Source organism: Hemiscyllium ocellatum, chromosome 50, assembly GCF_020745735.1.
Source record: "Hemiscyllium ocellatum isolate sHemOce1 chromosome 50, sHemOce1.pat.X.cur, whole genome shotgun sequence".
Lineage (NCBI taxonomy): Eukaryota > Metazoa > Chordata > Chondrichthyes > Orectolobiformes > Hemiscylliidae > Hemiscyllium > Hemiscyllium ocellatum.
This window is the reverse complement of record NC_083450.1, coordinates 8,526,629-8,540,698: the sequence shown is the minus strand read 5'-3', so window position 1 is coordinate 8,540,698 and position 14,070 is coordinate 8,526,629. Positions and strand designations below refer to the sequence as shown.

Here is a 14,070-nt window from a genome sequence, read left to right as displayed (position 1 = left end):
GTCAGTGCTGAGGGAGTGGGCACTGTGGGAGGGTCAGTGCTGAGGGAGCGGGTGCTGTCGGAGGGTCAGTGCTGAGGGAGCGGGTGCTGTCGGAGGGTCAGTGCTGAGGGAGCGGGCCCTGTCGGAGGGTCAGTGCTGAGGGAGCGGGCGCTGTCGGAGGGTCAGTGCTGAGGGAGCGGGCGCTGTCGGAGGGTCAGTGCTGAAGGAGCGGGCGCTGTCGGAGGGTCAGTGCTGAGGGAGCGGGCGCTGCCGGAGGGTCAGTGCTGAGGGAGCGGGCGCTGCCGGAGGGTCAGTGCTGAGGGAGCGGGCCCTGTCGGAGGGTCAGTGCTGAGGGAGCGGGCCCTGTCGAAGGGTCAGGTCATGCTCCTGGTTTACACTGCTCCGAGCTGTCCTGCCGCGCTTTGCCGTCTCTCCGTCACCACGGTGACAGCGGCCATGATCTTGTCTCCTCAGTTACTCACAGTGTTCACAGCTTGGGCCCATGTACCCCGAGGGGCACAGACAGGTCCCATTCTCCGGGTGGCAGTGGGGAACCCCGTTCGGGCAGCGACACCACAAGGCACAGTTCTGGCCCCAGCGTCCCAGGGCACAGGGCCAATCACAACGGCGACCTGTACGCCCCAAAACAGAAACACACCACAAAGGGGCTCCACGTTAAGGTCACATTCTAGCTTCACAACCGTCCCCCAACCCCTGGGCCATCTCATCTGACAATAAACCAAGATTAGTTCTCTTATTTGTGACTTTAACAATCCAGTTCCTCCCCTTGGCACCACAGGCGGCCATGCCATCGAAGCGAGTGCAAATTTCTGACCAGACTGTACTTTTGGGTTGGCATCTGCTACCAAGCCTCCCCAATTAGTGCATATCCCAACACACACTCACAGGGGAGTCGCTTCCTAAACTCGGCCAGGCTAAAGGATACTCCGAGGTAGGTGACCATATTGTGAGGCACGCCATCGCTGATCAGCATCCGGCTGGCCTCTAGCTCTTGGGAAAGTTCTTGTAGGCTTGCAACCCCTTCACCCACTCTGTACACCCCATTTGCAGGTGCCTTCCTGATATAAACCTCACTTAGCCACTGATTCCCCCCCCCCTCCCCAGTCTGTCCCCTTTCTCTATCACACTGTATCCCCACTGACACCACCCCCACTCCACATCACAATCAACCTCTCTGTGTGCCAAATTGTACCCGGTGTCACTCCAGCCCGTGCCCAGAATTGCTCCCTCCCTTGGTGCCCTACCTGTCCATCCTGGGGCACAGTGACACTTCCCTGTGCTAGGGTGGCACCACAGTGCCTGTTCACAGTCACAGTACCCACTGCAGTCCTGTCCATACCGATGTTCCTGGTGAGATAGAGGAATGTTAACACAAAGGGATCACCGTGTGTGTATCCGGACAGGACAAGCTGCCTTTCAACATAGCTATCCAATTCCCTTCCTGGTGTATCCACTCCTTATATCCCACTATTCCCCAGTCTATCCCCTCTCTATATCCCACCGTCCCCTCTCTATATCCCACTGTTCCCACAGTCTGTCCCCTCTCTCTATCCCCTCTCTCTATAACCTACTGTCCCCCAGTCTGTCCCCTCTCTCTATAACCCACTGTCCCCCCAGTCTGTCCCCTCTCTCTATAACCCACTGTCCCCCCAGTCTGTCCCCTCACTCTATAACCCACTGTCCCCCAGTCTGTCCCCTCTCTCTATAACCCACTGTCCCCCCAGTCTGTCCCCTCTCTCTATAACCCACTGTCCCCCCAGTCTGTCCCCTCACCCTGTCCATTGTTCTCCTGAGTCTGTCCCCTCTCTACATCCCAATGCTTCCTCAGTCTGTCCCCTCTCTATATCCCACTGTTCCCCAGTCTGTCCCCTCTCTATATCCCACTGTTCCCCAGTCTGTCCCCTCTCTATATCCCTCTGTCCCTCTCTATATCCCACTGTTCCCCCAGTCTGTCCCCTCTCTATATCCCCCCGTTCCCCAGTCTGTCCCCTCTCTATATCCCCCCGTTCCCCAGTCTGTCCCCTCTCTATATCCCCCCGTTCCCCAGTCTGTCCCCTGTCTATATCCCCCCGTTCCCCAGTCTGTCCCCTCTCTATGTTCCCCCGTTCCCCAGACTGTCCCCTCTCTATATTCCCCCGTTCCCCAGTCGGTCCCCTGTCTTCATTTCCCTGTTCCCCAGTCTGTCCCCTCTCTATGTTCCCCCGTTCTCCAGACTGTCCCCTCTCTATATTCCCCCGTTCCCCAGTCTGTCCCCGGTCTTTTTCCCTCTGTTCCCCTGAGTCTGTCCCCTCTATTTATCTCCCGGTTCTCCCCCTCTGTATTCCCCCCATTTTCCAGTCTTTCCCCTCTCTATATCCCACCGTTCCCCAGTCTGTCCCCTCTCCATATTCCCCCCCTTCCTCAGTCTGTCCCCTCTCTATATCCCCCCATTCCCCGGTCTGTCCCCTCTCTATATCCCCCCGTTCCCCAGTCTGTCCCCACTCTCTATCCCACTTTCCCCCAGTCTGTCCCCTCTCTACATCCCTCTGTTACCCAGTCTGTCCCCTCTTTATATTCCCCCCGTTCCCCAGTCTGCCCCCTCTCAATATCCCCATGTTCCCCAGTCTGTCCCCTCTCTCTATCCCACTTTCCCCCAGTCTGCCCCCTCTCTATATCCCCCTGTTCCTCAGTCTGTCCCCTCTCTATATCCCCCTGTTCCCCTGTCTGTCCCCTCTCTATATCCCCCCGTTCCCCAGTCTGCCCCCTCTCTATATTTGCCCGTTTCCCATCTGTCCCCTCTCCATATTTCTCCCTGTTCCCCCAGACTGTCCCCTCTCTCTATCCCTCTGTTCCTCAGTCTGTCCCCTCTCTATATCCCCCCGTTCCCCAGTCTGGCCCCTCTCTATATCCCCCCGTTCCCCAGTCTGGCCCCTCTCTATATCCCCCCGTTCCCCAGTCTGTCCCCTCTCTATATCCCCCCGTTCCCCAGTGTGTCCCCTCTCTCTATCCCCCCGTTCCCCAGTCTGTCCCCTCTCTCTATCCCCCCGTTCCCCAGTCTGTCCCCTCTCTCTATCCCCCCGTTCCCCAGTCTGTCCCCTCTCTCTATCCCCCCGTTCCCCAGTGTGTCCCCGCTCTCTATCCCCCCATTCCCCAGTCTGGCCCCTCTCTCTATCCCCCCGTTCCCCAGTCTGGCCCCTCTCTCTATCCCCCCATTCCCCAGTCTGGCCCCTCTCTCTATCCCCCTGTTCCCCAGTCTGTCCCCTCTCTCTATCCCCCCGTTCCCCAGTCTGTCCCCCCGTTCCCCAGTGTGTCCCCTCTCTCTATACCCCCGTTCCCCAGTCTGTCCCCCCGTTCCCCAGTGTGTCCCCTCTCTCTATCCCCCCGTTCCCCAGTCTGTCCCCCCGTTCCCCAGTCTGTCCCCTCTCTCTATCCCCCCGTTCCCCAGTCTGTCCCCTCTCTCTATCCCCTGTTCCCCAGTCTGTCCCCCCTCTCTATCCCCTCATTCCCCAGTCTGTCCCCCCTCTCTATCCCCTCATTCCCCAGTCTGTCCCCTCTCTCTATCCCCTCATTCCCCAGTCTGTCCCCTCTCTCTATCCCCCTGTTCCCCAGTCTGGCCCCTCTCTCCCCCCGTTCCCCAGTGTGTCCCCTCTCTCTATTCCCCCGTTCCCCAGTGTGTCCCCTCTCTCTATGCCCCCGTTCCCCAGTCTGTCCCCTCTCTCTATCCCCCCGTTCCCCAGTCTGTCCCCTCTCTATATCCCCCCCGTTCCCCAGTGTGTCCCCTCATTCTATCCCCCCGTTCCCCAGTCTGTCCCCTCTCTCTATCCCCCCGTTCCCCAGTCTGTCCCCTCTCTCTATCCCCCTGTTCCCCAGTCTGTCCCCTCTCTATATCCCCCCGTTCCCCAGTCTGTCCCCTCTCTATATCCCCCCATTCCCCAGTCTGTCCCCTCTCTCTATCCCCCCGTTCCCCAGTCTGTCCCCTCTCTCTATCCCCCCGTTACCCAGTCTGTCCCCTCTCTATATCCCCCCGTTCCCCAGTGTATCCCCTCTCTCTATCCCCCCGTTCCCCAATCTGTCCCCTCTCTCTATCCCCCCGTTCCCCAGACTGTCCCCCCTCTCTATCCTCCTGTTCCCCAGTCTGTCCCCTCTCTCTATCCCCCCGTTCCCCAGTCTGTCCCCCCGTTCCCCAGTCTGTCCCCTCTCTCTATCCCCCCGTTCCCCAGTCTGTCCCCTCTCTCTATCCCCCCGTTTCCCAGTCTGTCCCCTCTCTCTATCCCCCCGTTCCCCAGTGTGTCCCCTCTCTCTATCCCCCTGTTCCCCAGTCTGTCCCCTCTCTATCCCCCCGTTCCCCAGTCTGTCCCCCCTCTCTATCCCCCTGTTCCCCAGTGTGTCCCCTCTCTCTATCCCCCTGTTCCCCAGTCTGTCCCCTCTCTATCCCCCCGTTCCCCAGTCTGTCCCCCCTCTCTATCCCCCCGTTCCCCAGTCTGTCCCCCCTCTCTATCCCCCCGTTCCCCAGTCTGTCCCCCCTCTCTATCCCCCCGTTCCCCAGTCTGTCCCCCCTCTCTATCCCCCCGTTCCCCAGTGTGTCCCCTCTCTCTATCCCCCCGTTCCCCAGTCTGTCCCCCCTCTCTATCCCCCCGTTCCCCAGTGTTTCCCCTCTCTCTATCCCCCTGTTCCCCAGTGTGTCCCCTCTCTCTATCCCCCCGTTCCCCCAGTCTGCCCCCTCTCTCTATCCCCCTGTTCCCCAGTCTGTCCCCTCTCTCTATCCCCCTGTTCCCCAGTCTGACACTTCTCTGCAACCTACTGTTGCCCCAGTGTTTCCCTCCTCTATCTCCAATTCTTCCCGGGTCTATAAAACACCAGTAGGCATTGTTAGTTACCGGGCAGGGTTGGTCACACAGTCGGCCCTGCCAGCCTGGGAGGCAGGTGCAGGTGCCGTTAAAGCGATTACAACGGGCTCCATTGGCACACTGGCACGTGCTGTTACAGCCCGGCCCCCACTGGCCGTCTGGACATGAGACACTGCAGTCTGGGCCTGTCCACCCTGAGGGTAAAGAGGAGACACAGAGAACAGTATCAGCAATGGCGAGGCACATCCCTGTTACATCCTGGGTGAGGGCAGAGATCAGTGTGTGAGACGGTGCATGACATGGGACCTGCCGAATCTACCGGGAGGAAATGCAGCCTTTGTATAGAATCCCTGCAGCCCAACAAATCCATACTGACCCTCTGAAGAGATTCTCATTCCAACCCATTCCCCAACCCTATTACTCTACGTTTACCCCTGACTAATGCACCTAACCTGCACATCCCTGGGCACTACGGGACAATTTAGCATGGCCAATCCACCCTAACCCACACATCCCTGGGCACTACGGGACAATTTAGCATGGCCAATCCACCCTAACCTGCACATCCCTGGGCATTATGGGACAATTTAGCATGGCCAATCCACCCTAACCTGCACATCCCTGGGCACTACAGGACAATTTAGCATGGCCAACCCACCCTAACCTGCACATCCCTGGGCACTACAGGACAATGTAGCATGGCCAACCCACCCTAACCTGCACATCACTGGATGCTATAGCAAATCAACCCGAGCCTGCAATCCTTTGGACCGTGGGAGTAAACTGGAGCACCCGGAGAAAACTCGCGCAAAGACGGAGAGAATGTGCAAATTCATTTGTCATTTATCTCCAGAGGGTTGGAATATAAAAGCACCGATATGCTACTGAGACTTTATAAAGCTCTGGTTAGGACCCATTTGGAGTACTGTGTCCAGTTTTGGTCCTCACACCTCAGGAAGGATATACTGGCACTGAAACGTGTGCAGCGGAGATTCACACCGATGATCCCTGGAATGGTAGGTCTAACATACGAGGAACGGCTGGGGATCCTGGGATTGTATTCATTGGAGTTTAGAAGATTAAGGGGAGATCTAATAGAAACTTACAAGTTAATACATGTCTTGGAAAGGGTGGACGCTAGGAAATTGTTTCCGTTAGGCGAGGAGACTAGAACCCATGGACACAGCCTTAAAATTAGAGGGGGTCAATTCAGAACAGAAATGCGGAGATATTTCTTCAGCCAGAGAGTGATGGGCCTGTGGAATCCATTGCCGCAGAGTGCAGTGGAGGCCGGGACGCTAAATGTCTTCAAGGCAGAGATTGATAAATCCTTGATGTCACAAGGAATTAAGGGCTACAGGGAGAATGCGGGTAAGTGGGGTTGAAATGCCCATCAGCCATGATTGAATGGCGGAGTGGACTCGCCATTGTCTGTCTATGTCTTATGGTCTCCACACAGACAGTTGCCCCGAGGCTGGAAGTGACTCCAGATCTGTGGCGCCATGAGGCAGCGGTGCTAACCACTGAGCCACCCCGCCGTCCCATGATGGTGCCTGGGATGGAGAAACTGAGCTGTAAGGAAAGGCTTCATAATCTTGGATTATTTTCTTCAGAGATGACGAAGGGGGAACATGATTGTGGTGGATGTAATTGTGAGGGGTATGGACGGGGTGAACAGCTGGTTCCCTTGGCGAGAGGTACGAGTTTTAGTGTAAGGGGGGGGCAGGAGATTCAGAAGGGATTTGGGAAAATACTTTTTCACTCAGTGGGTGGTGGGATTCTGGGATGCACAGCCTGGGAAGGCAGCAGAAGCTGGAAACTTCTTGACCCTTAGAAGATATTTGGATGTGTATTTCAATTGGGATTAGTGCATTTGTAGTGGGAGTTATGTAGACTCTGGGCTGAAGGGAATTCTCTGAATTTTCTCGTGGACATCCCAAATTGGTCAGGCGCTCTCACACACACAGGCCCCACGCCAAATTGTCTCTCACTCCGCCCCCCCCCGTACCTGTTTCACACTGGCAGGAACCATCGATGGCCGAACAGAAGATGGCATTCACACACTGGCATCGGGAAGCACAGTTCAGACCATAACTCCAGGCCGGGCACAGGGCGGAGCAGTGTTTGTCCTGTTATGGAAATAACCGACAATTACAAATCAGTGACTGATCAGCCAGGGCTGGGACAGAACAGAGTAAAGCTACAGTGACCCTCCCATCAAACAGTCCCAGGACAGGCACAGCACGGGGGTTAGATCCAGAGTAAAGCTCCCTCTACACTGTCCCCCCATCCAGGGACAGCACGGGGGTTAGATCCAGAGTAAAGCTCCCTCTACACTGTACCCCCCATCCCAGGGACAGCCCGGGGGTTAGATACAGAGTAAAGCTCGCTCTACACTGTCCCCCCCATCCCAGGGACAGCACGGGGGTTAGATACAGAGTAAAGCTCCCTCTACACTGTCCCCCCAGGGCAGGGACAGCACAGGGTTAGATACAGAGTAAAACTCCCTCTACACTGTCCCCCCAGGACAGGGACAGCACAGGGTTAGATACAGAGTAAAACTCCCTTTACACTGTCCCCCCAGGACAGGGACAGCACGGGGTTAGATACAGAGTAAAGCTCCCTCTACACTGTTTCCCCCCAGGACAGGGACAGCATGGGGTTAGATACAGAGTAAAGCTCCCTCTACACTGTCTCCACCCTGCCATCCCCCATCCCAGGACGAGGATAGCACAGGGTTAGATACAGATTAAAGCTCCCTCTACTCTGTCCCCTCCCAATCAAACACTCCCAGGACGGGGACAGTGATGGCACTGACTGTCATGAGCTGTTTCGATGAGATGGACACCAATGTTTGTATTTGGATAGTTGTCCTATGACCCTCCTTACCCCCTTCCTCTTTCCCTCCCCTCCTTTTCAGACCCAGCCCTCTTCCCCACTTTCCCCACCCTTCCTTCATGACCTCACCCACACCCAACACTTTCACCATCTTCCGTCCTGTTCCCCCCGACACCTCAGCCTGCCAACTCCCCCAGCCTGCATCCACATCCCCCTCCTACCTATAACACTCTCCCCTCATCTTACTCTCTCTCCAACCGCCTCCCCTCATCCCCTTCCTCCCTCCAAACCTCTCCCCTCATCCCCTTCCTCCCACCAACCCCCCCTCCCTTCATCCCCTTCCTCCCTCCAACCCCCTCCCCTCATCCCCTTCCTCCCACCAACCCCCTCCCCATATCCCCATCCTCCCTCCAACCCCCTCCCCTCATCCCCTTCCTCCCTCCAACACCCTCCCCATATCCCCTTCCTCCCTCCAACCCCCTCCCCTCATCCCCTTCCTCCCTCCAACCCCCTTCCCCATCCCCTTCCTCCCACCAACCCCCTCCCCTCATCCCCTTCCTCCCTCCAAACCCCTCCCCTCATCCCCTTCCTACCTCCAACCCCCTCCCCTCATCCCCTTCCTCCCTCCAACCCCCTTCCCCATCCCCTTCCTCCCACCAACCCCCTCCCCTCATCCCATTCCTCCCTCCAAACCCCTCCCCTCATCCCCTTCCTCCCTCCAACCCCCTCCCCTCCTCCGCCTTCCTCCCACCAACCTTATCCCCTTCCTCCCTCTATTTCCCTCCCCTCATTCCACCCCTATCCCTCCCCCCACCTTCCTGTCACCTCCACCCCCCTTCACCGGCCCGGCTCGGACCCTGCCCTTACCGTGAAGCCCGGAGCACAGAGGCAGCGGCCGCTCTCCGGCAGGCAGCTCCCCCCATTCAGGCACAGGCACCGGGACAGGCAGCCGGCTCCATACGTGCCCTGGGGACAGCTCTGGTTGCACTGGGGGCCTGACCAGCCCGGCTGGCAGCTACACTCCCCTGACATCGGGTGGCAGCTGTGGGGGACAGAGGGAGAGAGAGCGTCAACATCGCCGGGTACACCGCCTCACCTGGGCCTGAGGATCTGCCAATTTACCCGAGATAGGGACGGGGCTGGAGGGGGTGACGGAGATAGGGAGGGGGTAGAGGGGGTGACAGAGATAGCGAGGGGGTACAGGGGGCTGGAGGGGGTGACAGAGATAGGGAGGGGGTGTAGGGGCTGGAGGGGGTGACAGAGATAGGGAGGGGGTGTAGGGACTGGAGGGGGTGACAGAGATAGGGAAGGGGGTATAGGGGCTGGAGAGGGTGACAGAGATAGGGAGGGGGTGTAGGGGCTGGAGGAGGTGTCAGAGATAGCGAGGGGGTACGGGAGGGCTGGAGGGGGTGACAGAGATAGGGAGGGGGTGTAGGGGACTGGAGGAGGGTGACGGAAATAGGGAGGGGGTACAGGGGGCTGGAGGGGGTGACAGAGATAGGGAGGGGGTACAGGGGGCTGGAGGGGGTGACGGAAATAGGGAGGGGTTACAGGGGGCTGGGGGGGTGACAGAGATAGGGAGTGGGTACAGGGGGCTGGAGGGGGTGACAAAAATAGCAAGGGGGCTGGAGGGGGTGACGGAGATAGGGAGGGGGTGTAGGGGCTGGAGGGGGTGACAGATAAGGAGGGGATGTAGGGAGCGGGAGGGGATATAGGGGGTGACAGAGATAGGGAGGGGCCTGGAGGGGGTGACAGAGATAGGGAAGGAGTTTATAAAATCATGGATACGGTAAACAGACAAGGTCTTTTCCCTGGGGTGGGGGAATCCGGAACTGGGGGTGGGCATAGGTTTAAGGTGAGCGGGGAAAGATATAAAAGGGACCTGAAGGGCAACATTTGCACTGAGAGGGTGGTACGTGTATGGAATGAGCTGCCAGAGGAAGTGGTGGAGGCTGGGACAACTGCAACATTGAAATGGCATTTGGATGGGGACATGGATAGGAAGGGTTTGGAGGGATATGGGCCAAGGGCTGGTAAACGGGACTGGATTAATTTGGGAAATCTGTTTGACACGTACTGGTAGGACCGAAGGGTTTGTTTGTGTGCGTGTCCAGCTCTGTGTCTCTGTGACCTGGGTTTGTATAATGAGAAAGAAATTCTCTGAACAGAATCGAATGCAGTTTTACTAAAGTGGCTGAACCAATGCCCTGTCGAGCTGCACCCCAGAATCCCAACTCCATGCACCGAGCCATAAAGGCAAGCACGGGTCGTCGGCGTTAGGCCATGGAATAGGCCGGAGGGGGGCTTGAATGGCCTGTGTCTGTTCCTGTGCTCCCCTCCAGCCCCCCCTCACCTCTCCCGTACCTCTGAGTGTGCGTGAGGTGGCAGGCGCACTGCCGGTCGCACTGGTGGCCAAAGAGCCAATCCTGGCAGAGCCGCGACTCGCAGCGCCCGCCCTGGTACCCTGACTCGCACAGGCAGGCACCATCGGGCATGCACTTGGCCTGGTTCAGGCAGTCGCAGGTGTGCGAGCAGTTCGGGCCGTACCTCCCGAAGGGGCAGTCTTCCTGGCACCTACAGACGGGGCGAGAGAGAGAGAGTGCACATCAAGAGATTGACCCCTCGGTACCAGCCTCCCCCTCCCCCCACCGGCTTTACTTGACATCGTCCTCCTCTTCCCCCTAATCCCAACCAAGCCTTTTCCAGTCCATCACGGGACAAATTCTTCACTGGGGACTCTGGCTGGACTGTTCAGCTGAGTGGAGCCTTGCTCTCCATCCCACAGGAGACGTCAGCTGTGTTCGCCTCGCTCCCCTCCCCTCCCAGGGGACTGTGCTCGCCCCCAACCCCACCAAGTATCCCAACCCCTGGCCGCCTCCAACCCAAGGATGAGAGGTTCAGGTAGCACTGAGAACTCCCCTTCACCACCTGCCCATTTGCCCCCAATGAGCCCCCCTTTTCCTTCAATTCACCCCATCCATTATCCCCCCTCCTTTAACCTTCTTATCCTCTCCCCATTCCCCCCCTTGCCCTCTCCCCTACTGCCACTTTACCTATCCTCATTGCCTCTTGCCTGCCCCTTTTCCCTCTGCTCTTCCCAATTGCCCTCCCTTCTTGCCCCCTCCCGGTCAGAGATAGAGAATCTCACCTCACTCCGGTGTAGCCGACAGCACAGCTGCATTTCCCGGTGATGGGATCGCACTCCCCACCATTGTGGCAGTGACAGTGTTGGCTGCAGTTCACCCCGAACCGATCACGGGGACAGGGCAGAGTGCATACCGCTCCCTAAGGTTATCCGCGGTGTTGCCGGGTGGGGGTGTGTGGTTGTGGTGATAGGAGGAAGAGGAGAAAACAGAAAGGTCGTTAGATTGCAGTCACTGTGACTGAGCTGAGCTACCGGACATTACTTTGTGCTCGAGGTGAGGGGGAGGGTTTGGTCATAGCAGGTGGGAGGGATGACTGGTCACGAGGACATTTTTGTATCTTGGGTGAAGGGTCACTGATGTCAGGCAGGCACGACCTAGGGGGTGAACAGCCACTGGTATGAGGAGGGCATGACCCTCAGGGCTGAAAGGTCACATGTCAGGAGGGCATGACCCTCAGGGGTGAAAGGTTACTGGTGTCAGGAAGGCCCAGCCCTCAGGGGTGAAAGGTCACACATCAGGAAAACCCTTAAGGGTGAATGGTCACTGGTGTCAGGAGGGTAAGACCCTCAGGGGTGAAAGTTCAAGCGTCAGGAGGGCACAACCGTCAGGGATGAAAGGTCACTGGTGTCAGGAGAGCAGGACCCTCAGGATTGAAAGGTCAAGTGTTAGGAGGGCACAACCCTCGGTTGAAAGGTCAGTAGTGTCAGGACGGCACAACTCGCAGGGTTTAAAGGTCACTTAACAGGAGGGCATAACCCTTGGGTGAAAGGTCACTGGTGTCAGGAGGGCACGACACTCAGGGTTAAAAGGTCGCTGGTTTCAGGAGGGCACAACCCTCAGGTGTGGAAGGTCATTGAATTCAGGAGGGCATGACCCTTGGGCTGAAGGGTCACGGACATCAGGAGGGCACGACTCTCAGGGGTGAAAAATCATGCATCAGGAGGACACAAAGCCCAAGCTCACTGACAATGGGAGGTACGCAATGAGTGAATTGACCAAACCACAAGCTTCAGTAGAGGGAGAGATGGACAGTGCAGTAGAGAGAGGTGGGGATAGATAGAAGGATTGGGAGAGAAAGGGAGAGAGGGTCGGGGATAGGGAGAGGGGGTTAGCAAGAGGAAATGAGGTAGAGATACAGAGAGGGATAGTGACAGCTGTGGAGAGGGGAGGGATGGAGGAACGAGAGAGCGTGGTACAGAGAGAAAGGGGAAGAGAGAGAGAGTAAGAGAAGGCATATAGAATCGGAGTGGGAGAGAAAGCAAAGGAGAGAGAGAAAAATGGAAGAAAACAGTGGGAGAGAGGAATATGGAAAGAGGGAGATAGAAAGAGATAGCAAGGAGGGCGGTGGATAAAGGGAGTGAGGTAGGCATACAGACAGAGAGAGATGACAGCTGTTGTGAGAGATAGAAAGGGAGACCGGGATAGAGAGAGGGAGAAAGAGATGGGGTGGTAGAGAGAGAGGGAGACAGGGGATAGAGAGAGGGAGAAAGTGAGTGCAAACAAGAAAGAGATAGAGAAAGAGAGGGAGGGTAGAGAGAGAGATGATATCCCGATTGGGCTCAGTTTTCTGTTTCTGAGGTTTGCTGGACAGGGTTGGCAGAGACCAGGTCCAGAGCTTCCTGTGACAGGCTCAGAGCAGTAAAATAGACCCCTTTTACACTTAAACCCGAGATAGTGAGGTGAGGTTAAGTTGAGGCAAGCAGGTGAATGACTCCATTAACCATCCTGTCTGACGGAGCGGCCTAGTAACTTACCGTCCAGCCTGCGGGACAGAGGCACGGGCCTCCCCCAGGCTGACAGCTGCCACCATTTTGACACAGACACGGAGGGCCGCACTTCCTCTCACCTTCCAATTCTGGGCAGTGGTGCTCACAGCTGGCAGGGAGAGAGAGGGGAAAGGGAGTGAGGAAGGAAGCCTAGTCCTCAGGTTACCCCGTAAACCACCTCTATCGCCCTCAGTCATCCGATGAAAAACGTTTATTCGATGCCTCTGCTGCCTGCTTATATAATACCCCAGCTTCATTCAATCTCGAGACCAGTATTCACTGTTTAAACATCTATAGAAACTCTTACCGTCAGTCCTAATGTTTCTAGCTAGCTTTCTCGTACACTCAAATTTCTTCATGAGTAGATTAAAGCCTCCATGATTCTTGCCGTAACTTTCTCACAAGCTCCCTCCGGTGTTTCTTTCTGTAAACCCCATTGGGACATCCAAAATACAACTCCTACAAGTAAGCTCCTGTTTTGTATCTCACCCTAAACTGATTCCAGCCCTGGCTAATGTATGAGAACTAAGCTCAGCTCTCTCCATGCTTACGGGTATGATTCTGAATTAACAGAGCTGCCACTCCACCCTTTCCTAGCATTTACTGTTAAATATTCAGTTCCTTGGCCCAGCCACGTCTCAATAAAAGTTTTCAGATTACACGTAGATCTTTCTATCATTATCCCTATTGATATGTTGTTCTTTTCAGCCCTCTTGTCTCTCTCTCTCTCTCTCTCTAAGTTGCTCTTAAAAAGCTGGCTCGCAACTTTGTCCCTAAAACTCCGCACGTAGCTTGTGGGAGTGAACGATTGGGTTAGAAGCCTATGGACTTTCAGAAAGGAAGGTACTGCCTCTGTCTGATAAAAGAAAGCATCAAAGACGCGAAGAGAGCCCGTTTATGTTCCCTTCGCCAATGGCTGGTTAAGTTTGCAAATCAGTCGCCCCATGTCTCCTGCAAGGAGTTGAAAAGCAAAGAGACAGAGAGAGAGAGAAATCGAGCCCGCTCAGGGGGTGCAGAGAAGTAAAGGTAGGGGACAGATGGACAGCATGTGAGACACAACACCGAAGGCAAAGCCCAATTGCTACTCACAGTCCGCCGGTCGTCCCGTTGACGCAGTCGCAGGCTCCAGTGACCGGGTCGCACCGTGCCCCGTTCTGACACCGGCACTGCCTCGAGCAGCCCTGCCCATAGGTCCCCGGGCGGCAGGGTCCTTCACACACCAGGCCAGTGTAGCCAGGGGTGCAGGAACAACGGCCAGTTAGGGGGTCACACTGCCCGCCATTCCGACACTCACACCTCTGGCTACAGTTCGGTCCCCACAACAGGTCAGAGCACGCTGCATGGTGGGAGGCGGACGGATGAGGGAGAGGGAAGGCGGCAGAGACAGGGAAAGAAGCAGCGAAGGAGAAAGAGAAAACAGAAGGAAGGGAAGGGAGTGCCGAGAGATAGGGGTGTAGAGAGAGAGCAAGATGGAGAAAGAGACAAAGGGAAGGA

General features: G+C 56.7%; 1 protein-coding gene across 5 annotated transcripts in view; it reads right to left on the bottom strand.

The window, feature by feature from the left end:
• LOC132805462 (multiple epidermal growth factor-like domains protein 10) overlaps positions 1-14,070 on the bottom strand; it is a 63,338-nt gene that overhangs the window by 13,711 nt on the left and 35,557 nt on the right. For all 5 annotated transcript variants that reach the window (XM_060820549.1, XM_060820548.1, XM_060820551.1 and 2 more), the window contains exons 5-13: positions 13,666-13,912; positions 12,565-12,685; positions 10,813-10,949; positions 10,029-10,238; positions 8,532-8,706; positions 6,835-6,955; positions 4,857-5,020; positions 1,245-1,347; positions 462-611 (exon numbers count right to left, since the gene is read on the bottom strand). In XM_060820549.1, the coding sequence (XP_060676532.1) occupies positions 462-611; positions 1,245-1,347; positions 4,857-5,020; positions 6,835-6,955; positions 8,532-8,706; positions 10,029-10,238; positions 10,813-10,949; positions 12,565-12,685; positions 13,666-13,912 (1,428 nt within the window). The remainder of the gene's footprint in view (positions 1-461; positions 612-1,244; positions 1,348-4,856; positions 5,021-6,834; positions 6,956-8,531; positions 8,707-10,028; positions 10,239-10,812; positions 10,950-12,564; positions 12,686-13,665; positions 13,913-14,070) is intronic.